Source organism: Cloeon dipterum, chromosome 3, assembly GCF_949628265.1.
Source record: "Cloeon dipterum chromosome 3, ieCloDipt1.1, whole genome shotgun sequence".
NCBI classification, from domain to species: Eukaryota; Metazoa; Arthropoda; class Insecta; order Ephemeroptera; family Baetidae; genus Cloeon; species Cloeon dipterum.
This window is the reverse complement of record NC_088788.1, coordinates 15,284,749-15,309,407: the sequence shown is the minus strand read 5'-3', so window position 1 is coordinate 15,309,407 and position 24,659 is coordinate 15,284,749. Positions and strand designations below refer to the sequence as shown.

General features: G+C 38.1%; 8 protein-coding genes across 8 annotated transcripts; 5 read left to right on the top strand and 3 right to left on the bottom strand.

Moving 5' to 3' along the window:
- Positions 1-670: 670 nt before the first annotated feature.
- Positions 671-3,401, top strand: LOC135938332 (carboxypeptidase B-like). The gene is made up of 10 exons (XM_065481947.1): positions 671-676; positions 835-983; positions 1,449-1,520; positions 1,588-1,800; positions 1,863-1,950; positions 2,008-2,401; positions 2,552-2,688; positions 2,754-2,801; positions 2,866-2,953; positions 3,019-3,401. Exons 1-10 carry the CDS (start codon positions 671-673, stop codon positions 3,273-3,275), a joined length of 1,452 nt encoding a protein of 483 aa, XP_065338019.1. The 3' UTR covers positions 3,276-3,401.
- Positions 3,402-5,182: 1,781 nt separating this feature from the next.
- On the top strand, positions 5,183-7,373 carry LOC135940664 (carboxypeptidase B-like). Its single transcript, XM_065485639.1, has 8 exons — positions 5,183-5,348; positions 5,407-5,619; positions 5,680-5,770; positions 5,831-6,224; positions 6,374-6,510; positions 6,564-6,623; positions 6,681-6,768; positions 6,830-7,373. Exons 1-8 carry the CDS (start codon positions 5,272-5,274, stop codon positions 7,039-7,041), a joined length of 1,272 nt encoding a protein of 423 aa, XP_065341711.1. The 5' UTR covers positions 5,183-5,271; the 3' UTR covers positions 7,042-7,373.
- A 330-nt stretch (positions 7,374-7,703) lies between these two features.
- Positions 7,704-10,286, bottom strand: LOC135940522 (carboxypeptidase B-like). Its single transcript, XM_065485442.1, has 9 exons — positions 10,142-10,286; positions 9,877-10,086; positions 9,727-9,826; positions 9,367-9,669; positions 9,218-9,308; positions 8,248-8,387; positions 8,137-8,193; positions 7,993-8,077; positions 7,704-7,930 (listed from the first exon to the last, which is right to left on the bottom strand). The coding sequence occupies exons 1-9, from the start codon at positions 10,207-10,209 to the stop codon at positions 7,749-7,751; spliced, it is 1,236 nt and encodes a 411-aa protein (XP_065341514.1). The 5' UTR covers positions 10,210-10,286; the 3' UTR covers positions 7,704-7,748.
- Positions 10,287-10,402: 116 nt separating this feature from the next.
- On the bottom strand, positions 10,403-12,299 carry LOC135940521 (carboxypeptidase B-like). Its single transcript, XM_065485441.1, has 9 exons — positions 12,079-12,299; positions 11,806-12,015; positions 11,656-11,746; positions 11,302-11,604; positions 11,160-11,247; positions 10,974-11,107; positions 10,861-10,917; positions 10,715-10,802; positions 10,403-10,663 (listed from the first exon to the last, which is right to left on the bottom strand). The coding sequence occupies exons 1-9, from the start codon at positions 12,171-12,173 to the stop codon at positions 10,455-10,457; spliced, it is 1,275 nt and encodes a 424-aa protein (XP_065341513.1). The 5' UTR covers positions 12,174-12,299; the 3' UTR covers positions 10,403-10,454.
- A 941-nt stretch (positions 12,300-13,240) lies between these two features.
- Positions 13,241-14,991, top strand: LOC135940348 (carboxypeptidase B-like). The gene is made up of 8 exons (XM_065485194.1): positions 13,241-13,375; positions 13,431-13,634; positions 13,728-14,121; positions 14,176-14,266; positions 14,326-14,462; positions 14,525-14,581; positions 14,635-14,719; positions 14,780-14,991. The coding sequence occupies exons 1-8, from the start codon at positions 13,305-13,307 to the stop codon at positions 14,962-14,964; spliced, it is 1,224 nt and encodes a 407-aa protein (XP_065341266.1). The 5' UTR covers positions 13,241-13,304; the 3' UTR covers positions 14,965-14,991.
- Positions 14,992-16,005: 1,014 nt separating this feature from the next.
- LOC135940351 (carboxypeptidase B-like) lies at positions 16,006-18,410 on the top strand. The gene is made up of 8 exons (XM_065485196.1): positions 16,006-16,122; positions 16,179-16,382; positions 16,794-17,187; positions 17,278-17,368; positions 17,718-17,854; positions 17,912-17,968; positions 18,020-18,104; positions 18,161-18,410. The coding sequence occupies exons 1-8, from the start codon at positions 16,052-16,054 to the stop codon at positions 18,343-18,345; spliced, it is 1,224 nt and encodes a 407-aa protein (XP_065341268.1). The 5' UTR covers positions 16,006-16,051; the 3' UTR covers positions 18,346-18,410.
- Positions 18,411-19,265: 855 nt separating this feature from the next.
- LOC135940350 (carboxypeptidase B-like) lies at positions 19,266-21,017 on the top strand. The gene is made up of 8 exons (XM_065485195.1): positions 19,266-19,399; positions 19,456-19,659; positions 19,732-20,125; positions 20,181-20,271; positions 20,332-20,468; positions 20,530-20,586; positions 20,644-20,728; positions 20,779-21,017. The coding sequence occupies exons 1-8, from the start codon at positions 19,329-19,331 to the stop codon at positions 20,961-20,963; spliced, it is 1,224 nt and encodes a 407-aa protein (XP_065341267.1). The 5' UTR covers positions 19,266-19,328; the 3' UTR covers positions 20,964-21,017.
- Positions 21,018-21,999: 982 nt separating this feature from the next.
- Positions 22,000-24,191, bottom strand: LOC135940722 (carboxypeptidase B-like). The gene is made up of 9 exons (XM_065485737.1): positions 23,999-24,191; positions 23,729-23,938; positions 23,570-23,666; positions 22,854-23,156; positions 22,711-22,801; positions 22,517-22,656; positions 22,404-22,460; positions 22,262-22,346; positions 22,000-22,210 (listed from the first exon to the last, which is right to left on the bottom strand). Exons 1-9 carry the CDS (start codon positions 24,070-24,072, stop codon positions 22,020-22,022), a joined length of 1,248 nt encoding a protein of 415 aa, XP_065341809.1. The 5' UTR covers positions 24,073-24,191; the 3' UTR covers positions 22,000-22,019.
- Between the last annotated feature and the right edge of the window lie 468 nt (positions 24,192-24,659).

The window sequence follows — 24,659 nt, the reverse complement described above, 5'->3', positions numbered from 1 at the left end:
CTGGTTTGCACCTTCCCAGCATGCGTGATTTGGCTTCACGGGACGAATGTCTAGCGTTTCAATGCAGTCCTCGGTGCGGAGGCAAGTGGCCCTTGAGTGGGCTGGGTCCCTGTGCGGCCCGGTGCGCCCATGTCATCCGTTCGCGGTGTTATTGGGACCCGGGTTTCAGCATTCGTGCTAGTGCAGTGCGCACCCTTCCCGGTCCTCCGGTCCTCGGACAGGGATAAAAAGAGCAAAAAAAACAACTTTTATTTCAAAGTTTAAAGATAATATACTTAAAACCATTCAAAGCGTTATTGGGGGCAAGCAACGACTGGGTTTGCGAAGTGGCTGACCTATATATCCCCTTGATTTTACTCACCTGAGCTTACCAGCGGAAGGTTGAAAGGTTAAAAATATTTCAAATGGCAATGCACTAAATAATTATAATATGCATGTTTACTGAAATACGCCCGCAGCTAACCTATCAATGTAAATAAAAATCGTGATTTTTTTTTAGGTGTTCGTCAGGCCAAGATTCATTCTTGTAGGCATTGAAGATAGCATCGACAGATAATTAATTTAAGTACGTTTGGAGAAGGTTTTACCACCAAAGAGAGGGATATGAGGGTAAAAAAAATATCTGGAGATCTAGCATCATCTGGAGGTTTCCACTGTTTCCGGAACTTAAATGGGGGTGAGTACTGAAAGCGGACACTAGTGTGGGAGAGATTCACTACAGCCTTGTCCTGATTAGCAGGGCAGACTCGAAACATCTTTTATTGGTTCATTTTTTATGTAATTTAAAAAAAATAATTATGACATTAATATTCATTATTTCTTAACATTCATTAGATTCTCGTCTTCTTTCTTGTAATCAAGGCCACTGTCCTAGTTTCCGGCATCTCCGTGGCCTACATAATTGAGCTACCGGGTGGAGGATTGGGTGGTTTCAACCCACCAGCCTCAGATATTAGCCTGGTGAACGACGAGTGCTGGGAAAAGTACAAGGTTTTCGCTGCAAACATTCCCCAATCCAGAAAAAACTTTTGGTTTGGCTCGTTAATTTCACGTGATTGTTTCAAAATTGTAAAATATAAAAGAGATTTTCAATGCATTAATTTATTTGTTTCATGCGATGCTTTAACACTGGAGCCTGCTGACAAACTTAAATCAGAGCTAAAATAAAAAATAATTTTTAGATTTTGTGTAGCATTTTAGGTACAACATGCTTTTTGATATTATTGGCACCTTGTATGTGTGACTTTATTTTATAGACACGATAGTTGTAATCAATGTTAAAAGAAGAGAAAATAGTGAAAACGACGAGAATAATCTAACTGGCGTTAAACTGTAAAATTGGCCACCATAATTAAGATGCGGGCTAAAAATCTATTTGTGACACCTTGTGATTCGCGGAACCGTATATAAACGCGATTTAGAGCTCTAATATTGGCATATCCAAAAAGAATGTTGTGGAGTGTATATTTGTTGGTGGTCTGCTGTGCAGCGACCACGCTGGCATACAAATCGTATGAAGGGTAAGCAAAAATAGTATTCATTTATTTATTAGAGTGTAGTATTATTTAAAATAAATTTTAAATTTAGGTATCATGTCATTCGTACAAAGGAATTGCAATCTATTGACGAGGTGAAGAACGTGTTGCCGCTCACCAAGTTGAACGATTATAACTTTTTCATCAACCCTCGTATTGGTTCCGTGGTTGAAATTTTAGTGGGGCCTGAACAAACTGAACACTTGCAAAACACTTTAACAACGCTTGGCCTAGCCCCTAGAGTAGTCGTCGAAAATTTTGAGAGGTAATTTATTTTAAAAGGAGCAATTTTCCTGATATCATATACATATCAATGCATTTCTTTAGAGAATTGAGGAAGGAGAGGAAGCAAATCGAAGAATTTTCCTTACAGCGTAACTTACTTCCAAGTGAGCGCTATCTGAATTTTGATGAGGTGTAAAATTTTAATAATTTAAAAAATCATTTATGTAAACTCTACCCTTATCAATAGATAATGGAATATATCGAGTTGGTTGCAACAACTCATCCAGAAATCGCGACTATCATCAATATTGGAAATTCCTGGGAAGGACGGCCGCTCCGAGTCCTTAAACTGTCCAACGGTCCTGGAAAGAAAGCCATTTTAATGGAAAGCCTAATTCATGCACGCGAGTGGGTTGGCCCACCCACTATTCTTCACGCAATTCATGAGCTGACGAGCAACTTGCTAGAAAACCAGGCCCTGCTCGACGCTAACGACTGGTATTTCCTCCCAGTGGCCAATCCCGACGGCTACGTTTACTCCTGGACGGAGGACAGGCTTTGGAGGAAAACTCGCAGACCCAATAATGACTCTGATTGCGTGGGGACAGATCCGAACCGTAACTTTGATTACAAGTGGCAAGGTGAATAAATACTTTTAAATTTTAGACATAGCATAACAAAATTGTTGCATTATTTTTTGAAAATTAAGGTAAACTTATCACTTAAAAATTTAAAAATTTTGAAACCAAATTTTATTTGAAAATTAAACTATCCTGGAATATATGCTTTAGATGGAACTACAGACAAGTGTAGCGGAAGTTATCATGGGAGCATGCCGTATTCAGAACCAGAATGTGAAGCCATTGCAAAGTTTATACTAGACCACAAGGAAATTACTTTCTACCTCGCGGTACACAGCTATGGACAGGTATATAACATACAAAACTTAAATTTTGCTGACTTTTGGTGGTGCTAATAAAATATGTTTTCCAGTTGATTTTGCTACCATGGGAGGCGGAAAATCAACAAAATAATGATTTGGTAAAATTTCTTAAATGTCATAAAATAATTAATATTATTCAAAATTTGTATAATGCATTTTTAGAAAAGTGTTGCCGAGGACGCGAAACAAGCGATAGCTGCTGTGAATGGAACGCAGTATAAAGTTGGAACTGCTCATGGAGTGTTATCTTGTACGTTTCATCATTACCTTTTTATGGAGCATTAATTTAATAACCTGGTCGATTTTAATTCGTAGATTTTGCACACGGAACAAGCTTCGACTGGGCTTATGCCAAAGCTGGCATCCGTTTGTCTTACACGATTGAACTTTCGCCTAGCTTTGAGAAATATAACGAGCAAAATTTCATCATGGACAGCAAACAACTTCCATTAATTAATGCAGAATGTTGGGAAGCCTACAAAGCTTTTGTTACGCACTTGCCTAAGACAAGAAGGGAAGAATCGGAGATTGAAGATGTAAATTCAACTACAGAAACTACAACTTTTGGTTGACACTTACTTAGTACATTATTTTGTATTTTTTGCATTAAATGGGCTATGAGCGTGAATCTCGATTATACAGCCTTGTTAATACATGAACAATAAAAATAAAGATGAAACTTGAGAATTATCACACAATTTGTTTAATTTTAAATTAATCGAAATAATGCTACCTACAACAAGTAATCTCAGCGATGAGACTTTTAGGTGGGTGTTGGTTGAATTATTATTGGTTAAATTTTTCCAGGTGGTCACTGGAAATATGTGCAGCAGACAGCAGAGGCTAAAGAAATTTTGAAATTTATTTTAGATCGAGAGCATACACATAGCTCAACGGCCCTCAGGGGGCTTATGTTAGAATGTGATTCAAATTAGTAATCTGGATCCTCGGGGCCATTCATTTAAGGAAAGTTGTTAAATTAATTAAATTTAAGTATATTTTGTGTCTTAATGGTATGATATTGTTAATAAGACATTACCCAAGAAGCAAGCGCTGCAATCAACATAGTGAACTTCTATTTAAAATTTTATCGATTATATACTTAAAACCAATCAAAGTGTATAATGGAGCAAACAACGGCTGGGTTTGCGAAGGTGCTGGCCTGCTATATCCCCTTGATTTTACTCAGCACTTGAGATTATTAGCGGAGGGTTGAAATTTTAAAAATATTTCAAATGAAAATGCACTAAAACGATTGCAATGCATGTTTAGTGAAATACGCCCGCAGCTAACCTATTATTGTAAATATAAAGTGCTTTATATTTTTGGAGGTGTTGGTAAGACTAAGACTCAGTCTTGTAGGCCTTGTCCTTATTAGCAGTGCAGAATGAAACATCCCTTATTGGTTTATTTTTGTGTGATTTTGAATAAAATACATTTAGTAATCATTAATTATAATTATTTTGTAACATTCATTAGTTAATTATCTTATTTCATGTATTAATCAGGGTCATCATTCTAGTTTCCGTCATGTGGAGTTTGTTGTAGGATGTTGGGAGAAAGAACAAACGGAGAAATGAGACACGCTGCAAGCGCAAAAGGAGTTCTGTTGTTAGAACCAAAAATGCGAGTGATTTTGCGAAACTGTTTTGGTTTTGTTGATATATTAAATCAATCTATATACTGCTAAAAATATATATGAGATATAGGAGTCATTGCTTAATATTAAATATTATGTTTATTTATATATTAATATAATACTGACTTTAAAGAGTTTTGTATGTCAACGAAGAGATTTATATTAATTACAAATTTGAACTTCTCTTTGATGTCTTGAAAGATATGATTTTAAACATCTCGACATGTTTCCTGTCAGGCTCTAAGGTACAAAAATTTGTGCCTGAGAGCTGACGTGATAGGAACCCCGCTAACCACTAAGGCGCCAGCTAGATCCGAAACATGTCGAGAGAAAAATCTCAACTTTCAAAACAACGAGGTCAAGTCGGAATATTTAATTAATACAAATAATCTGCTTAGTTGAGATATCTCGAGGTTGGTTGTATCCATATTGTAAAACAAATAGACTTAATCCTTGTGGCTTGAATACATTATTCTTTCTTTAAAAATGTCATACTGTACAATTTTTAACTTAATTTAGTGCGAGTTTTGAAGCAATTAATATTGTTTATTTTCATTTGTTTTTGTTCCTAATGCACAATTATCTTGGTACCATTGTAATCAATATAAAGCATGTTAGGAAATAGGGGAATTGGCACGAAAATTTGATTGTTGAAAACTGTGGAGTTAATCGCCATTATTTTTCTGTTAGTTTTCTGACTGTTAAAATTAACCACAATTTATGCCGTGTCTATTTTTAAAGTGGCAATCTCACGCGACAATTAGGGCAATAGCCGTAGAATTGCAAATCATGCAGGTATAGCAGCGTAACCTTCCTTCCGCCGCGATTGATTCAGCAATAGCCAACTTTATCGCACACTCTATACGCAGCAGTCGTTATATAAACGCAAACACGATTCCCCAGCTTAACACACAGCAACCGCGAGTACAATGCTGTCGAGCGCCTATTACTTTTTGGTGCTGATCTGCTGTGCCACCACCGCACTGGCCCACAAATCGTATGATGGGTAAGCAAACAATTTTTTAAAGAAGCAAGAAAATAATCCAATATTTGACCTAACTAAGGTACCAGGTTATTCGCACCAGAGAATTGCGTGCTGAGGACGAAGTGGAGAATGTGTTGTCACTTACCGAACAAAACGATTACGACTTTCTCACTAGTCCTCGCGTTGGTTCTGCTGTTCAAATATTAGTCGGACCAGAAAAAACTGATGCCTTGCAAAGCAATCTAAGGACACTTGGTTTATTCCCAGAGGTACTTGTACAAAATGTTGAGAGGTAAATATCTAAAAACTCTTGGACATAAAATACTCACTAATTTGATATTCTTAAAATTAGAGCATTAAGTTTAGAACGGAAGACATATTCTTCAATGAAGCGGCGGTCTCGAAAATCAGTTTCGAGTGATAGGTACCTTAATTTTGATGAGGTATATATTACTTATTTTTTAACATAACAATATGACGCAAGTATGTCCGCTTATTTTTAGATAATGGCCTATATAAAGACGGTGGCGGAGACGTTTCCCGAAATTGCCACGATCATTGACATTGGTACATCCTGGGAAGGCAGACCTATGCGGCTTTTGAAATTGTCCAACGGTCCGGGCAAGAACGCTGTGTTCATGGACAGCGCAATGCATGCACGCGAATGGCTTGGCCCACTCACTTTAATTCATTTCATTGACCAACTGACGAAAAATTTACAAGAAAACCAAGCTCTGCTCGACGCCAACGACTGGTTTTTCCTTCTAGTGGCAAATCCGGACGGATACGTTTATTCCTGGTCCGAGGATAGGTTTTGGAGAAAAACCCGCAAGCCCAACAACGGATCTGATTGCATTGGAACGGATCCGAACCGCAACTTTGATTACCTGTGGAAAGGCAATAAGAATATTTTGCGACTATTTACCGATTTTATTTCAACAATTTTGCTTTTCAGTTTGCAGTAAACGATAATCTTCCGATTAAATTACCATATCAAACTCAGAAAAGCTTCAGTGTTAAAATTAATTTTTGTTTTGAATTTTTAGAAGCTAATGACGATGTGTGTACCCAACATTATCCCGGGAGGGAACCGTTCTCAGAGCCAGAATGTGCAGCCATTTCCAAATTTATTCTAGAAAACACGAAAATTACTCTCTACCTCGCCATGCACAGCTATGGACAGGTGAAAACACCAACCTAACATTAAATTCGGCTTTCTATAAATATTTTTTTTAGCTTATTTTACTGCCATGGGAGGTCGAAAAAAATCAAACTGAGTCAAGTGACAACAAATTGGTATTCATATTTTGGTGATACATGTTTTGCGTGAGGAAATTAACAGTTAATTTCCAGGAATCAGTGGCCAAGGAAGCACAGAGAGCATTAGCTGCCGTGAACGGAACGCAATATTCAGTTGGAACCACAACTCAAGTGTTGGGATGTATGCACAAACCATTTGTTTATACTGGCCTTAAAACTTTTAATTTTTATTGTCTTCATAGATGTAGCGCGTGGAACGAGCTTCGACTGGGCGTTTGCTAAAGCTGGAATCCAATTGTCTTATACAATGGAGCTTTCGCCAAAGTGGAATGGACAAGTGATAGAGGCTAATTTCATATTGGATCCGGCTAGGATTCCAGTAGTGAAGGTTGAAAGCTGGGAAGCCGTCAAAGTATTTGTCTCGCACTTACCTGAAACAAGATTGAATGTCTAACAGAGGCAGAGAATTCCAATTTGTTATACATTTTTGATGAAAACATTTAGTATCTAGACTAGAATGTTTATTTTTAGCCTGTAATGTTCCAGAGCATATTTGTGGCCTGTTTAAATAAGTTGTATGAATAAATAAAATTTGTTGTATTTTAAAAGGAAGTTTAAGAAGAGTGAACATGCAAAATAATTTTAACCATAAAGCACACAACTAATTAACTTAATTGTTCAGATAAAACAGCTGCACTTTACATTTCCCAGAATTATTTAACCCAGGCTGCTTCGTCCCCACAAGGTTGTGGGATATTATAAATAAAATTTTATTTGCAGATATTATTTAACTGTCAGCCTGTCATTCCATTCTTTTCAGCGTATGAGAGTAGCCGTAGATCTATTAACTTGAAAATTAAATTTCATCTTATATAGGCACTTTCCTTCCATATTTTAAAATGAAAAATCAAAATAATTCTTGAAACTTTTCGTTGTATTGAAATAATTTATATTGTCTTTAAGAGAGCATCACAATTTCGTTTCAAAAAGACAAAATTTGGATTTGTTTTAAATTTGTGAAGCTCCTGCTTGACATTCTCTTAATTTTTTGTCTAAAAAAATTATAAATTCTACTCTAGTCAGTCAGCATAAAATAAGGAAACAATAACAACTCGATTTTAATCAGATTAAATCTCATTTATTAAGTTGAGTATAATTTCTTTACAAGGGGGGAATGTTCTCGGCAAAGACCTTAAAGGCCTCCCAGGTCTCGGTGGCCACAGGAATGATAGCCGAGGCTGGAGGGTTGAAGCCAGCCAAGCCTCCTCCCGGCAGCTCGAATGCGTAGGCTTGCTTGCCAAGGACGCCGAGCACCCAGTCAATGGTTCCTCCGTAAGCGAGGTCTGTGGTCAATTATATTTCATTTTAGTCTCCTATTTCCACATGGGTTACGCGTGATAATTACAAATAGTGTTTGCGATCGATCCGATGTCATAAGTGGTGCCTCGAACAGCGGACAAGGCGTCAATTGCTGCAGTGGCGATGCTGTCCTGTTAATTGTGATTTATCACATCGTAAATTTTATATTTATATTATCTAAAAGCTATACCAAAATTCCAACGTTGGGAGGAAGCTCATTAGTGTCTCCCCACGAATAGAGGAGCATCTATGATTAATCAAAATTAGAATTGACGGTAAAGTTTTGTTTTCTTTATCGTACTTGGCCATAGCTGTGAATGGAAATAACCATGTTGATGCTAGGGGTAGCGACCAAGAAATCAGCATAAGACTTGCACTCAATTTCAGAGAGAGGACCGGTTCCAGGGTAGGTTTCGTCGCAGGGCCCGGGAACACCACCACCTTTGAAATAAAAAATATATATTTTGAATATATTTAGATTATATACACTGCAGCCCAATAATATTTAAATTATGGATTAACTGCTAGCGAGGTAGTTAATCTAACGGCTCTATTAAAAAGTCACAAGAAAAACATTTGAAAAATGTGTCCAAAGACTCAAGTAGAGGATTGACATATACATATATACTTCTTAAAATTCTGGAATGTTTTGTCGGTTGATAAAATTTCTGGCTCTCGAGCTTAGTTAAATATATTTTTGTAAATCCAGGTTTACTAAGAACACATACAGTCCCCTATTCAATTTGACTTATTATTTCATATAATTTGTATGCATAATATTTCTTTGAAAATATAGCAGCCTCTACAATTTTCTTCTTCATTAACTAGACATGTAACATTTATCCAATAGTAAATGTATATAAAAATTAATTAGATTTAGCTTGCCAGAGACTGCTGATGTTTATAAAAAGTTTTGTGAATCAAATAAAACAAAATATTCATTTGTGCCATATTCTACGAGACTAACACTATGATTAATGAGAACTGGCGTGGCCCTGATTTTCACGATAAACATATTTTTACAAGATTTGCTTGTCATGTCTCTAACTATATCTTCTGTACTAATAGAATAGTAATACAACATTATGAACCTAACAACGATTGTACATGTAATTTCTATGGCGAGACTATGAAAAATATTATATTCAAAAGTTTAAATGCAAGAAAATTGAATTTGAGAGAAGCAGATTTAGTGTTGCACGCATTTTGCGTTCAATAAAACATTTTAATAATTTAATAAAAATTAATAAGTCATATGAAAAGACACGAACCTCCCCACTTCCAATCGAAGTTCCTGTTTGGGTCGGTTCCAACGCAGCTCGAGCCAGGATTTGGTTTGCGAGTTTTCCTCCAGAAACGGTCCTGTAATGCGAGATTAAAAGAGTATTAAATTATGATAGACAGATAAAATGTTACGAACAGTGGTCCAAGTGTATTCGTATCCGTCGGGGTTAGTCGCAAGAAGGAAATAGAAGTCATTCTTGTCCAGCATGGCTTGATTGTTGGCCAAGTTTTCGGTCAGCTCGTTGATGGCGTACAGAAGGGTGGGCGGCCCGATCCACTCGCGAGCGTGAATCACAGACTCGATGAAGAGGCCAGATTTACCGGGGCCGTTGGACAGCTTTAGCACTCTCAGGGGCCTGCCTTCGAAGGAGGTTCCGATATCGATAATGGATGCAATCTCAGGGTAATTGGTGACTACCTCGTCAAGGTAGGCAAAGAGCTAAAATAAAATGAGTTTTTAAAATTTCTTTAATTTTTTTGAATTGCCACTGGAAACCTCAGAAAGGTCCAAAAATCTGTCAAAGCTCGGCGCCCTTCCGCTCAATTTTTCCGCTCGCCTCAAGGCCTCGATTTCGGCTCTCTCATTTGCAACAATCCTATAATTTGATTAGTAATCCTCGACTTATGTTGAATTCAGGAAAATTACTCTTCGACGTTTTCGATGACAACTGTTGGCTCCAGCCCGTATCTTTGCAGCCTGCTGTGGAGCAAGCTCACATTTGCCGGCGGCACCATGATTTCAACGGCGTGACCCACCTCAGGGAAGACCCAGAAGTTGAAGGTCGGATCGCTGCGCAGGGCGTCGAACTTGCGCAGGTCCTCCTTCGCCAGGGGCTTCGTCTTCAGGACATGGTATCTGAAGAGATAGTGGCGGATTATTACAAAAACAGTGCGTTTTCATTTTTGAATACCCTTCGTAGCTTTTGTAGGCAAAAGCCGTGCCGCAGAGCACGGCCAAGACAACCACCAGCACCTTCATAGTGGCTGTGCAACTAGATCTTTGTTGGGTTGCTACGTCTTTTAAAAGTAGATTGTGTTGGCTTAGTTGCGAGATAAATCTCGTCGTGTGTAGCAGTCTGAAGGTCGTGTTTGATTAATTTTCAAGTGGTACTTCAGCTCTGTAAGTGGTCATTGTAGAGGTAATTTGAAACAAAACTTCTTCTTGGTGTCTTTAAATTAGTAACTTTTATTTTTTGATTAGCTATATCGATTTTTTTAAAAAAATTATATGAACCACTGCAATTGTGTGGTTGTGGGTGGCACATTTTGCGCAAAAACCTTGAGAGCCTCCCAGGTCTCAGTGGCGACGGGTAAAATTTCTTCTGGAGGAATGTCGAAACCGCCGCTCCCGCCACCGGGCAGTTCAATTGCGTAAGTCAGCGGAATTCCCAAAACGCCATGGGCCCAGTCAACGCTCACGCCATACAAAAAGTCTAAAAAAATATCATCACCAAAAAGCATATTATTTTAACTAAAAATTTAACTAGTGCCGCCGTTTGTCACAGAATGAACGGTGTAATTTGTCCCCCTCACTGTTCTCAGCGCTTCAGCAGCCTCGTTTCCAACACGCATCTATTTAATTAATTGCATACCAAAGTGATAAAATGATTACAATATCAATATCATTTACCAGTTCTGGATACAATGGTGACTGCTCGTTGCTGCTTGCCCAGGGAAATATCATTGACTGGAATTTAATTAGCCGAAAATATAGTATGAGTTATTTGAGTGCTGAATACATGCCTGTCCAAAGCTGTGCAGGTCAACGTAAAAAGTTATTTCATTGTGTTCCTGCAGAAATGACTGGAGGCCTTGAATTTCTGGTTCAGAAGCAGGAGCAGTGCCAGGATAAACTAATGAGCACATGTCGTTGTCAGCTTAAAAGTTCTTAATTAAAAATTTATTTTTTTAACAATTTTATTTTATTACGAGCCCACTGCCAATCAAAATTTCTGTTCGCGTCCACGCCTAAGCAATTCAGGTCATTCAGACTTCTAGTTTTGCGCCAGAAACGATCCTATCGACAACATTTATATATTTATGTTGGAATTTTTAAAAAGCTTCAAAATACTTGTTCCCACGAGAAAACATATCCATCTGGATTAACAACAGGTGCGATGAAGAAGTCGACAGAGTTGAGGATTGCTGAATTTTGATCATAAAACTCGGTCAACTGATTGATTGCGTACATAGCAACAGGAGGGCCGATCCACTCTCTGGCGTGAATCGCTCCGTTGATAAAAATCGCCGGCTTGCCAGGTCCAGTAGAAATGTGTAAAACTCGAGTTGTTCTTCCTTCAGTCGTCGTACCGATTCCAAGCTCTGACACAATGCTGCTGTAATTTGCAACAACTTCGTCCATGTACTGATTGATCTGATATTTCGTATTAAAAATAAATTTGAGATTAATTAAATCAAATACAACCTGATCAAGAGTCATAAAATTTTCCCAGTTTGCCACTTTCAACTTGGCCGAGTTAATTTGGTCTATCTTGAAACGTTCTTCAGCAATTTCTCTGGAATTGGATTGAGTGATTCCAAGAAATTCTCTTGCAAAGAAATGAAAGATTTTCACCTTGATACGTCTTCCGTAAGAATTTCTGGTCTCAACTCTAGCCTTGATAGCTCCTTAAATATTTCTTCCGCCTGTTGCGGCTCGCAGAGAAGAATCGCATTTTTGCCGTTGCGAGGCAAAGACCAAAAGTCCAATCCACTTTTGAAGGCCAATTGAGAAAGCACAGAGGACTCGTGCACGCCCAGGATCTTTGTTTTAATCACTTTGAAGCTGTTGGCGTTGGTCAATATTTCTTAGAAATAAAATAAAATAATTTAAATTAGACAAACTCACTCTTTGTAGCGCCTAGCTGAATCAGTCGTCTCGTAAGCGGCAGTAAGAATTACTGAAAAGGTGAGAATAGAAACAACAGTTCTTGAAATTTGCATTTTTGCGTGATTCCCGCTACAGTGTCTGAGAGAGAAAGAGAGTCCAAATTACAAGTGCTTTTTGCGCAACTATTTGTCAAAGGCGAGGACCCATAAGTGTCACATCAAACATACATTAATTTGTAAGATAAGTGTTAAGAACATGCCCCGACTCTATCATATCAGAGATTTTGATTTTGATTAAATAGTCCGATGGAAGAGGCCTCATAAAAAAGGCCTTAAAACCATAAAAAATCACAGCTAATTATGTTGCTCTGTTCCCTTTAACACTAAAAAAATGTTTATTAATTCTTTACAAGTCCCGTATTTTTTAACTTTGACGTTTCAGCATTAACGATCTATCTGAAAAACATTAAATGCGATAGAATAATTCCTCCTGCTTCATTCTTGATAAATTAAAATTTATTATTCATTAAATATTGACCCTGAAAAATCTCTGAATTCATACATACATGTTTGCAGATGACACACGTTTTTTTTAAATTCCCTTTCGGCAAGTTATCAAATACGTGCATAAATATAAGAACAAAACAATCTAAATTGGTAGACAGCTCTCTTGATTCATTCTTATCGCCTCGTCGTGCAAGCTGATTCCCATGCTAATGATCTATGTTTAAGTTTCACCTCGACACGTTTCAGCCGAGATATGTATTTAATATTACAAGAAATAGATTTCTTTAATTATGGAGAGAATTTTCCTTCTTTGAAATATAAAAAATTCGGCTACTTGATAGACTCATTTTTTATTTAATCCAACCACAATATTTTTATTTAATTCGATACACGTCAATCATGAAAGTCAACGTAGATTTGGTCTAAATAAATGAAAGCTCTTTGGACGCTTAAGGTGAAAATGCAAATAATTAAATGAGTTGTTTTTTTATCATAAGAGTCGAAATAATACCAAATTGAATGATCTATATATTGCGTTCACAATTGAAAATATCTGATTTAGGGTGCTTGTTGATTAAAATTATCTTGAAATCGGAACATCTCTAAATACTCTTCTACGTAGAAAATAATCATTATTCATTGAAATGCAATGCTTTTTAATGACAGAGGGTATCACAAAAGCACTCTCAAAGAACGGTATATAAGCATCAAGCCAAAGATTGATTCTTACTCGCCACCATGAAACTGCTGGGTTCGGTAGTCCTCCTCTTGGTCTTGGGCTCTGCCCTGGCCTTCAAGAGCTACTCAGGGTAAATCACAGAGTATTTTCCACGAAGCAGTGCTAAATGAATATTTTAAAATCAGGTACCAGGTCCTGAAGACAGCTCCCCTGACCCCTGCTGCTATGCCATACGTCAACAGACTGAGCCGCCGCTTCGACTTCTGGGGAACCCCCCACGTCGGAAAGCCCGCAACCGTGATGGTTTCACCCGAAGATGCCCCAATCGTCATTACCGCCCTCAACAGGATGCGCATCTCCCACGAAGTCTTGATTGCCGATTTGGGACCGTGGGTTATCTCTTTTTATACAAAAAATAATAATAAAAAAATAAGACTTAAGGGGCTAAGGTTTTTTTTATCTAAATAAATATAATATTTTAGTGAAGTCGAGAGAGAACGTGCTGAGACCGAGGCCCTGAGGCTCACCCTGCCCCGCAAGCCCCGCGTGGCTGCGTACGACCGCTACTTGACTTTCGAGGAGATCGACGCTCACATCCACGAGACCGTCGCCGCTAACCCTGATGTTGCTTCTCTCTTGGACCTCGGCCTGTCCTATGAAGGACGTGAACTGCACGGAATCAAGCTGTCCAACGGAGCCGCCGGTCAGAAATCAGTTTGGTTCGACTGCGCCATCCACGCCCGCGAGTGGATCGCACCGCCCGTCTGCCTGAGAATCATTGATGAAGTCCTCGCCGATCCTGCTCTCAGGGACCTGGCTGACTGGTACGTTCTACCCGTGGCCAACCCTGACGGATACAGTTATGCCTGGACAGATGTAATTTATCCTAACTTCACCTGGAAGAATTTGCATTAATATATTCTATTACAGGATCGTTTCTGGAGAAAGACGCGCCGTCCCAACGAAGGCTCGTCCTGCGTCGGCACTGACCCTAACAGGAACTTCGACTTCCTGTGGGATTGTAGGATATTTGAATTTTTATCATGAGCACTTGAATACAAAAGTTTAAATTATTTTCAGCTGCTGGTGACTTCTGCTCAGAAGTCTACCCTGGTTCCAGTGCTTTCTCTGAACCTGAGTGTGGTGCCATTGGCAACTTCCTCTCTGCCAACGCTGATAGTCTTGTCCTTTACGTCGCCGTCCACAGCTATGGAGAGGTACAATTCCAATATTCCACGAAGTTTAATTTATTTAATAATTCTAATATTTTATTCCACAGTACATTCTTTATCCTTTCGGCCACACTGTTGAGCCCGTACCCAACGTGGATGATTTGGTAATGACTTAAAATCGTGGAAATTATCAAAATTATTCAATTTATTCATATAGATTGCTGCTGGAACTGCGGCTGCCGACGCCATTGCCGCCGTTGCCGGCACTAGGTACAGCGTTGAGAACTCTGCTTCTGGCCTATGTAAGAAAAAAGAGAGCGTCTTTTAAAGAACAGTTAACACAATCTTGATCTAATTTTTAGACTTCACTTATGGCGCTAGTGATGACTATGCCTACGGCATTAATGCTGTCTCGTACGCATATACCTTCGAGTTGACTGGAGGCGGATCTGGAGGTTTCAACCCTCCTCCCTCCTTGATCCAGATTGTTGTGGACGAGGTCTGGCCAGGCGTCAAGGCTCTTGTCGAATATACTCTTGCGAACTGAAAATATTAATAAATGTGGTTAAAAATATTTTGTAGCAGCTAATTATTAACAACCTCAGTACACCTAAATTTGTATAGACAAGCAATCAATTGCAAGTATGCTGTATGGGGTAAATGAAGATAAAAATACAAATATAAATTTTCCTTTAGCCAATAAGTGCAAGTTTAATCTTATTTAAAATAATAGGATTAACGGGATGCAGTATTAATCTAAATTATCGTAAACTAAAACACCAGCTACAAGTACAAGGGTTGTAAGAAGAATATGCTAATTTATTTTATTTTCAAAAATTATTCGTCCTTTTTTCATGTCTATTTTATATTATGATCTATTTAAATTGCTTCATATTAAACATTTATTACTTTCAATTACTAAATGAGCAAGGATTGTCCATACTTATTTTACTCTTTTAAATCGAATTGAACAATAAAAAAGGCTAAACGCGTCCTAAAATTAACGTGCTAACGTGTCGTGTTCTTTGAAATTGGTCAATGTTGAACATTTTTGCTTGAAATATCATGATTCAATAACTACTTTTCAAAGCTAAACAATGTCAGCGTTGAAAACTATTTTGAAAAAATGGTTAGTAAAAATTATAGCATGCATTTGCACTAACCATTATGAAAAAAATCAATGTTAACTATTAGAAACGGAATTTTTTAAGTTCAAAGTTATTGTGATGTTTTTAATGTCCACAACTACTAATACACACGTAACAAACTAAAAATATCTTGTAATCTACGAAATACATTTTTCAAAGCTTCACTTCACATGCTGGACACATCCTTTGACATATTTATACAACACTAAATATTTTAAATTCAACTTTTAGCCATGATATTGATTTCACCAGTCATTTACAAACTCAGAATATTATCTGATCTGGGGTCCATTAGATGATTGCTTTATCTTAAGAGTTCCATTTAATATTAGCAATTTTTTCCCTTTTGAAATGAGCTAATGAATATGAACCATAATGACTTTTTTGTGGCATATCTTACAGCCTTTTTGGGTCAATAAAGCACTTAGCACCACATGTTCGGTGGTATAAAAGAAAACGAAAAATAATTTTAATCTAATCGGCAAAATGAAGCTGTTAGGTTCGATTATCCTTCTCTTGGTCTTGGGCTCTGCCCTGGCCTACAAGAGCTACTCAGGGTAAATCACAGAGTATTTTCCCATACAGCAGTGCTAATTGAATATTTCAAAATCAGGTACCAGGTCCTGAAGACGGCTCCCCTGACCCCTGCTGCCATGCCATACGTCAATAGACTGAGCCGCCGATTCGACTTCTGGGGCACCCCTGGCGTCGGTAGGCCCGCCACCGTGATGGTTTCCCCTGAGGAGGTGCCAATCATCATTGCTGCCTTCAACAGGATGCGCATTTCCCACGAAGTTATGGTTGCTGATTTAGGACCGTAAGTAAATAATTTTCATTTCAAATGAACAGAACGTTTTTGCTTATGGAAAAAACTATAAGGCTTTTTTTTTAAATTGAAGAATGTATGTTAAATAGGAAAATAGGTCTCTGGATGCAGTAAAGAAATATTTTTTTTATAAAGTGACTAGTTTTGTAAAAAAAAAATATGCTGAGCATAAATTACAACAAAATTTATACTGCAATTTTACTATTCTTTTCTCATTTTTTCTAACTTACCCGTAAAATGTTTCAATGCACCTGCAGATTTATTTATTTTCCTACTTATAACATTAAAAGAAATTTGATATTGGTCTAGTGTCTTTATAGAGTAAATTTAATGTGGCGAGATAATTTGGAAATAGCTTCATTTTTAAAATGTTCCTCACTCTGTAATTTTTCACATACATAGTGAAGTCGAGAGGGAACGTGCCGAAAATGAAGCCCTGAGGCTCGCCCTGCCTCGCAGTCCTCGGGTGGCTGCCTATGACCGCTTCATGGAATTTGAAGAGATCAACGCTCACGTCCTCGAAACCGTCGCTGCTAACCCTGATGTTGCTTCTCTCGTGGACCTCGGCCTCTCCACCGAAGGACGCGAGTTGCTCGGAATCAAGCTGTCCAACGGAGCCGCCGGTCAGAAATCAGTTTGGTTCGACTGCGCCATCCACGCCCGCGAGTGGATCGCACCGCCCGTCTGCTTGAGGATCATCGATGAAGTCCTTGCCGATCCTGCCCTCAGGGACCTGGCTGACTGGTACGTTCTGCCCGTGGCCAACCCTGATGGATACAGCTTTTCCTGGAGTGATGTAATATATTTTCTTTATTATAAAATCGTTTCATAACCGCGATATTTTTGTTTGAAAGAATACACGATTAAGAAATATACATTTTTGCAGGACCGCTTTTGGAGAAAGACGCGCCGTCCCAACCCTGGCTCAAACTGCATCGGCACTGACCCAAACAGGAACTTTGACTTCCTCTGGGAAGGTTATATATATAAAAAAATACTTGCTCTATATTCTATATATTTAAATCATAAACTATATTGAATTTAAAAAGTCCACCAAACTAGATTTTTTAAGACAGAGAAAGAAATATATATACATTACGTCGGATGGTTTGAAATTGTGAATTGTTGCCTTGAGGGAATTTTAAATCACAGAGAGGGCGAATGGTGGTGTTGTCAGGATTTCATAATCAAAGTACATCCTTGATCCGATTTTACTCATAGCAATGAGCAAATCCGGATGTTTTCTAAAAACTCTGATTCATAATTCTCTGCAGCTAATTTTTGCAAAATAATTTTTCTTTTTACTGGAATTATTACTTTTTATAGGAAATAATGAATTCTGCTCTGAAACGTACCCTGGCAGCAGCGCTTTTTCTGAGCCTGAATGCGCAGCGATTGGCAACTTCATCACGGCCAACGCTGATAGCCTTATCCTTTACGTTGCCGTCCACAGCTATGGAGAGGTTTGAATAATTTTATCAATTTGACGCGTTTCTTTAATTAATTCTTTTCTGAAACAGTTAATTCTCTATCCTTACGGTCACACGGTTGAACCAGCACCTAACGCAGCTGACTTGGTAATGAAAAAAAAATATTTATGAATTTCTGCCATGAAATAATTTTACTAGGCTGCTGCTGGAACTGTTTCTGCTGACGCCATTGCCGCCGTTGCCGGCACTAGGTACAGCGTTGAGAACTCTGCCGCCGGCCTTTGTAAGAAAAATATATTGAATTTCCGCTCAAATATCGAGTATGAATTTAATTTTTAGACTTCACCAATGGTGCCAGCGATGACTTTGCCTACGGCTCTGGTGCTGTCTTGTACTCGTATACTTACGAATTGTCAGGAGGTGGATTGATCGGTTTCAACCCTCCTCCCTCCTTCATTCAACCTGTTGTGGATGAGGTCTGGCCAGGCCTGAAGGCCCTTGTTGAATACACTCTTGCTAACTGATTTTTTTAATGTTTTAATTGGTATAAATAAAATAAAAATTAAGAAATCGTATTAAATGTTTTTACTCTGCAATGAAAGTATCAAAATGAAAAGAATAATTTGAGCATTTGAGAAAAAATATAAAACTTTAATTGAACATAAAATGAAACCATTAGGTTAACACAAAGAGCTTTCATGAATTGTCATATTTATTGTGAAAAAAGTTATTTCTCAATTTACATTTTTAAAAGTTAATTTTAAACTATAATATTTATTAGGATCGTGTAAGGTTGCTCAAGATAAAAAACATCTGATAGTATGGTATTCGGCGTTCTTTCAGTCGCATTTTATTATTATATTTTATACATTTTTAAGTGCTGCGAATATTCCATTGCTAAAGTTATCACTCTTATAAACTATAAAATGGAAATCCCATTTATAAGTTTGCAGTTTAAGTATAGGAATAGGACACGTAAATCTCTTGGGGAAACGAAGTGCTTTTTTTGGGTTCATTTTCATTTATCAATAATAGTAATCGATTGAGTCCAGTTAATCGAAATGAACGCGTAATATACAATGCTGATTTTCGAATCAAAAATCACGAAGAATTGTTTGAGTTTAAAAGCAATATTTATCTTATATTTGAGTAGATATGTGGCGCAAAAAATGTTAGCTGGTATATTTATTAATAATTTGTTTATCTGCCGTTAAAACCAGCTGCTAATATGACATATAAATTTTCACATTTTGTAACATTTTTTTGCCTTACATGTATGGGTTTGATTTGCGATTAACTCAATTGATATATCTCATCGTAGGCTTTAGTTGATAGCATTATCTTAAAATATTATTGAATAGCAAATATTGGCACTCTAAAAGACACAAACAATTGCGAAGCATAGATTAATCTTAGGATATCTTGATTGTTCTATTCAAGTCAAAGCACTACCCGCGCCACACGGTATAAAAGAAAAATACAAATCATCATCTTTTCACTCGACACCATGAAGCTTCTGGGATCGATTGTGTTTCTCTTGGTCTTGGGCTCTGCCCTGGCCTACAAGAGCTACTCAGGGTAAATCACACAGTATTTTCACATACAGCAGTGCTAATTGAATATTTCAAAATCAGGTACCAGGTCCTGAAGACAGCTCCCCTGACCCCTGCTGCCATGCCATACGTTAACAGACTGAGCCGCCGATTCGACTTCTGGGGCACCCCCAGCGTCGGAAGGCCCGCCACCGTGATGGTTTCTCCCGAGGACGCTCCAATTATCATTGCTGCCTTCAACAGGATGCGCATCTCCCACGAAGTCTCGGTTGCTGATTTGGGACCGTGAGTTTTATCTCAATTTTTAATTGTTCTTAAGTGGCTGAATTTTTTGTCTAAATAAATCGAATATTTTAGTGAAGTCGAGAAAGAACGTGCCGCGAACGAGGCCCTGAGACTCGCCCTTCCCCGCAAGCCCCGCGTGGCTGCGTACGACCGCTACATGACTTTCGAGGAGATCGACGCTCACATCCACGAGACCGTTGATGGCAACCCTGATGTTGCTTCTATTTTGGATCTCGGCCTGTCCTACGAAGGACGTGAACTGCACGGAATCAAGCTGTCCAACGGGGCCGCCGGTCAGAAATCAGTTTGGTTCGACTGCGCCATCCACGCCCGCGAGTGGATCGCACCACCCGTCTGCCTGAGAATCATTGATGAGGTCCTCGCCGATTCTGCCCTCAGAGACCTGGCTGATTGGTACATCCTACCCGTGGCAAACCCTGATGGATACAGTTATTCCCATACTGATGTAATTTATCCTAACTAACCTGGAAGAATTTGCATTAATATATATTCTATTACAGGATCGTTTCTGGAGAAAGACGCGCCGTCCCAACCAAGGCTCATCCTGCGTCGGCACTGACCCTAACAGGAACTTCGACTTCCTGTGGGATTGTAGGATATTTGAAATTTTTTTCATGTGCACTTGAAAACAAAAGTTTAAATTATCTTCAGCTGCTGGTGACCCTTGCACAGAAGTCTTCCCCGGTTCCAGTGCTTTCTCTGAACCTGAGTGTGGTGCCATTGGCAACTTCATCTCTTCCAACGCTGATAGCCTTGTCCTTTACGTCGCCGTCCACAGCTATGGAGAGGTTTGACTTAAATATTCTCACTGATTAATTCAATATTAAATTATCTTTTTTCTTTTGACAGTTGATCCTGTATCCTTTCGGCCACACTGTTGAGCCCGTTCCCAACGTAGATGATTTGGTAATGATTAAAAAGCACGGAAATATCCCTAGATTTTTATTTTATTTAATCATATAGATTGCTGCTGGAACTGCGTCTGCCGACGCCATTGCAGCAGTTGGTGGCACAAGGTACAGCGTTGAGAACTCTGCTGCTGGCCTATGTAAGAAAATCCCGATATCCTCGCACTCAAATATTAAGTAAACTTTTCAGACTTCACGTTTGGAGCCAGTGATGACTATGCCTACGGCATTGGTGCTGCTTTGTACTCGTACACCTACGAGTTGTCTGGAGGTGGATCTGGAGGTTTCAACCCTCCTGCCTCCGCGATCCAGGGAGTTGTGGACGAGGTCTGGCCAGGCTTGAAGACTCTTGTTGAATACAGTCTTGCAAACTAGAAACTATTGAAAATAAATATCACCTAAGTGAATTTCAAAATGTTGTATTTAATTTAATATTTAACATTGTCACTACTGCCAGTACATTCTTTCCCATTCAACTATCACTATTTATTTCATGCGCAGTACTACTTTTTCTTATAGCTAATAAATTTGCGACTAATCAGTACTATGAACTAATTTAACTATACAAAATATTTGTGATTTATCTGTTTAGAAGAATGAATTTATTTGTGGGCGTTTCTCTTGGAATTTTCCGAATTTTCAATTATTAATTTCACCGCCGCTCAGCCCATTTTTTATCATTTGTATTTTATATCTTTAAAAAGCATCAAGTAGAGAATTGCTTTGTGATAATCAGACTGAGATTGTAGATCCCGTAAGCCACAATTAAACATGCATCGATCAGAGCAGCATTTTATTAAAATCCACGTTAAGAGAGTATTATATGCAACCTGCTCTGAATTGCTGTTAGGCGGCACAGTTTGAACCACTCTGCAAGGCGTGATTTCATCAAGTAGGCGCATCGCATACACAAATCTTATAGAAAAAAATAAATAAATCGTAAAACCACTAGTCTCTTTTAACTTAGTTAATTATTTCTTTGAAATTGTATTTAGTGACCGTAAGTAAGATTATTTAAATCTAATTTGAATGTGCAAAATAAATTGATCGATATAAGAGAAAATCAAAATTGTTGTGTGAGTCATGCTTGATTATGAAAAATTATTTAAAAAGTAAAATTTTAAAACATTATTTCTCGTCGAAATTACTTCATTTCTCACACACCAGATATTTAAAAAAATATTATTTAATTATATCAGGAATGACTATTGAATAAATTGCCCCCAGTTTTGTTTGTTGATGTCTTTGTTTATTGCATTCTTAACTCCCGATAGTTCAAAATACTTTATTGCTATTTATATTTCTTAATTTATCTGTTCTGTTTCCACTATATTTTTAACATATATTTTTTATAACTTCATAAATCTTTGTTCTAATATGTTGTTTCAATTTCATAGAAAATCAATCACTATATATGAAATCAATATATTTTCATGGTCGTACAGCACCAGCCGCAGCAACAGCCAGCACCTTGATTGCCTCCCAGGTTTCAGTTACGACTGGAATGATGTCGGTCGGTGGAGGGCTAAATCCAAATCCGTTACCAGGCAGTTCAAATGTGTAGCTGAGAGGGAGGCCAGCGGCACCATAAGCCCAGTCACGACACGCACCATAGGAGTAATCTAGAATAAGATATAATGGAAATTCAAATATTATTTTTTATTCTAACTTACAAAGAACATTGGCCACTGTTCCAACTTCATACACTGTGCCACTCACTGCCTCAAGAGCTGCAGCAGCTTCGAGTGCATGTCCATTCTGATAAAATACATAGATAATTAATGTTGCGATTCAGATTCATTTTAGTTATTTTACCAATACATCAAACGTTGGCGGCAGTTCTGTGGTGTGTCCGTACGGGAATATAAGCAGCTGCAGGGAAATTTTAAATTTTAACCTTTAGATATTATATTTAAATGAAAATTTACTTGTCCATAGCTGTGGAGTGCTATGTAAGTGGTAATTTCCAAGGTGTTGTTGATGAATACGCTCATTGCTGCAGTCTCTGGCTCAGAAAAAGGTCTTGTGTTTGGCCAAGTTTCGCCACAAGGGTTTGTGACTCCCTCTTCTGTTGATGCAAAATATGAGAACACTGCCAAAAATGAATTAGCAGCAAACTCACCTCCCCAGTGGAAGTCAAAGTTCCTGTTTGGATCAGTTCCAATGCAAGAGGAGCCGGGATTCTCACTCCTCGTTTTTCTCCAATAACGATCCTGTTTTTATTTTTTTCATCAAAACTTTAAAATTTAGTATGCAATTTTTTACCGACTCCCACGAGTAAACGTAGCCATCGGGATTCGCCACCGGTAGGATGTACCAGTCGACGAGGTCCACCAGTCCCTGATTGATACTGTAATTTTCTAGCAGCTCAAACGCGATTTTCAGCGCGACAGGTGGTGTAATCCACTCGCGGGCGTGAATCGCCGCGTCCGTGAACAAAGCCTTCTTTCCAGGACCGTTGGAGATTTTCAGTACGTTCAGTGGACGTCCACCGGTGGATGTACCGATTTGTATCAGAGACGCCAAGTCTGGGTACGCGGCCACTAGCTCAGCCAAATAAGCTTGAATCTGGAATTTTTGAAATTCAAATTAAATTCCACTCATTGACTAGTTCACAATAATTAGAATTGATATTTACATTTTATTTATTCAAACTATAAAATTACTTAGTAAAAAATGGTTGTATATGATTACGACTTTACTAAGCAATGAACAATAATATATTTTAAAATGATTTTACAATGGCTACTCAAACAGGCAAAAAAATTGGCATGACGGAAGGCTAACAAATTGGACACTGGGGCCAAAACAGTTGCTGTACAGTACGAGAGTGTATGTGGCCTTAATTTGCAATCGTTTAATTTGTTACCCTTCGATGCCTTTGTTCGCCTATAGAAGTAGCCATATTGTAAAATCATTAAAACAAATTCACCCCGTGTATTTTATTTTTCTCAAATTCATAATTATTAGTGTTCTATTACCTCATCAAAGGTCATAAAGTTGTCGAAAGTAACTTCCCTGCCATTTTTCCTTTGCGATTTGATCTGCGCAATGTAGTCACGCTCCATTTGCTCTTCTCTTGAATTTTATATATTTATTTATTTTTATTAAGTTCCATACCTAAAATCAATTTTGTATACCTTCCGACGTCTTCGATTATCACAGTCGGATTTAATTTCATTCTGCGTAAAATCCCAGTAAGAAGGGCTTCATGTTGGGGTGCAACCATAATTTCCACAGCTCGGCCTACCATGGGCTGGCTCCAGAAGTTGAATTCCGGTCTGTGTTGCAAGGGGGCAACGCCCTTGATGGATTCCTTGGACAACACATCCGTCCGTATGACCTTGTAGCTGTTTACCAAATACTTCTTAGAGTTTCTGAAACCTTTAAGCATTTAAATTTCATCTTACCAGGAGTAGGATTTGCGCGTTGCGTTGGCACAAGCGAACGCGAGTAGTAGAACAATGCTCAGCGAAAGGCGCATCTTGTAATTCACAAAGACCCGCAATAATGTGAAATCTCTTGTTGATTTGATCTTTTATATCAAGGCAATTGAAAATAATGACAGTTTCTTCGAGTCCAATGCGCGAGCTGATTAAAAAGTCTAGCAAATTGTTTTGAAAAGTTCCTATCAGTGGCATTGATTTGATTTATCAGCTGGAAAATGTAAATGACAAACACATTTACCTTTCTGCTGGACTCTTATCTCTCAAGGGTTTGGCACACCTTGTGTACAAGTTGAGTGTCTCTTTTTTAATAAAACAGTATATCGGATGCTTGGATAGGTTTTAATTGTAAATGTGAACGATTTAAAAATACATAGTTTTATTACAAATTTGCTTTTTTTTATTATGTATTATATTGAGAAAATTTGGTATCAAAATTAGTTTTGCAACAAAGGCTCTGCGTGTTTCATGAAAATTCTTAATTTTATATTTCACAAGCAGTATTTTTTGAAATTATCTTTTTAAATAATTAAAAGTTTTGCACTTGACACAACTGCTTGGTCGTATTCTAGCTCAGATATATTTATATATCTGTTTAGGTTGAAAAATCCTTTAGGGCTGCTGC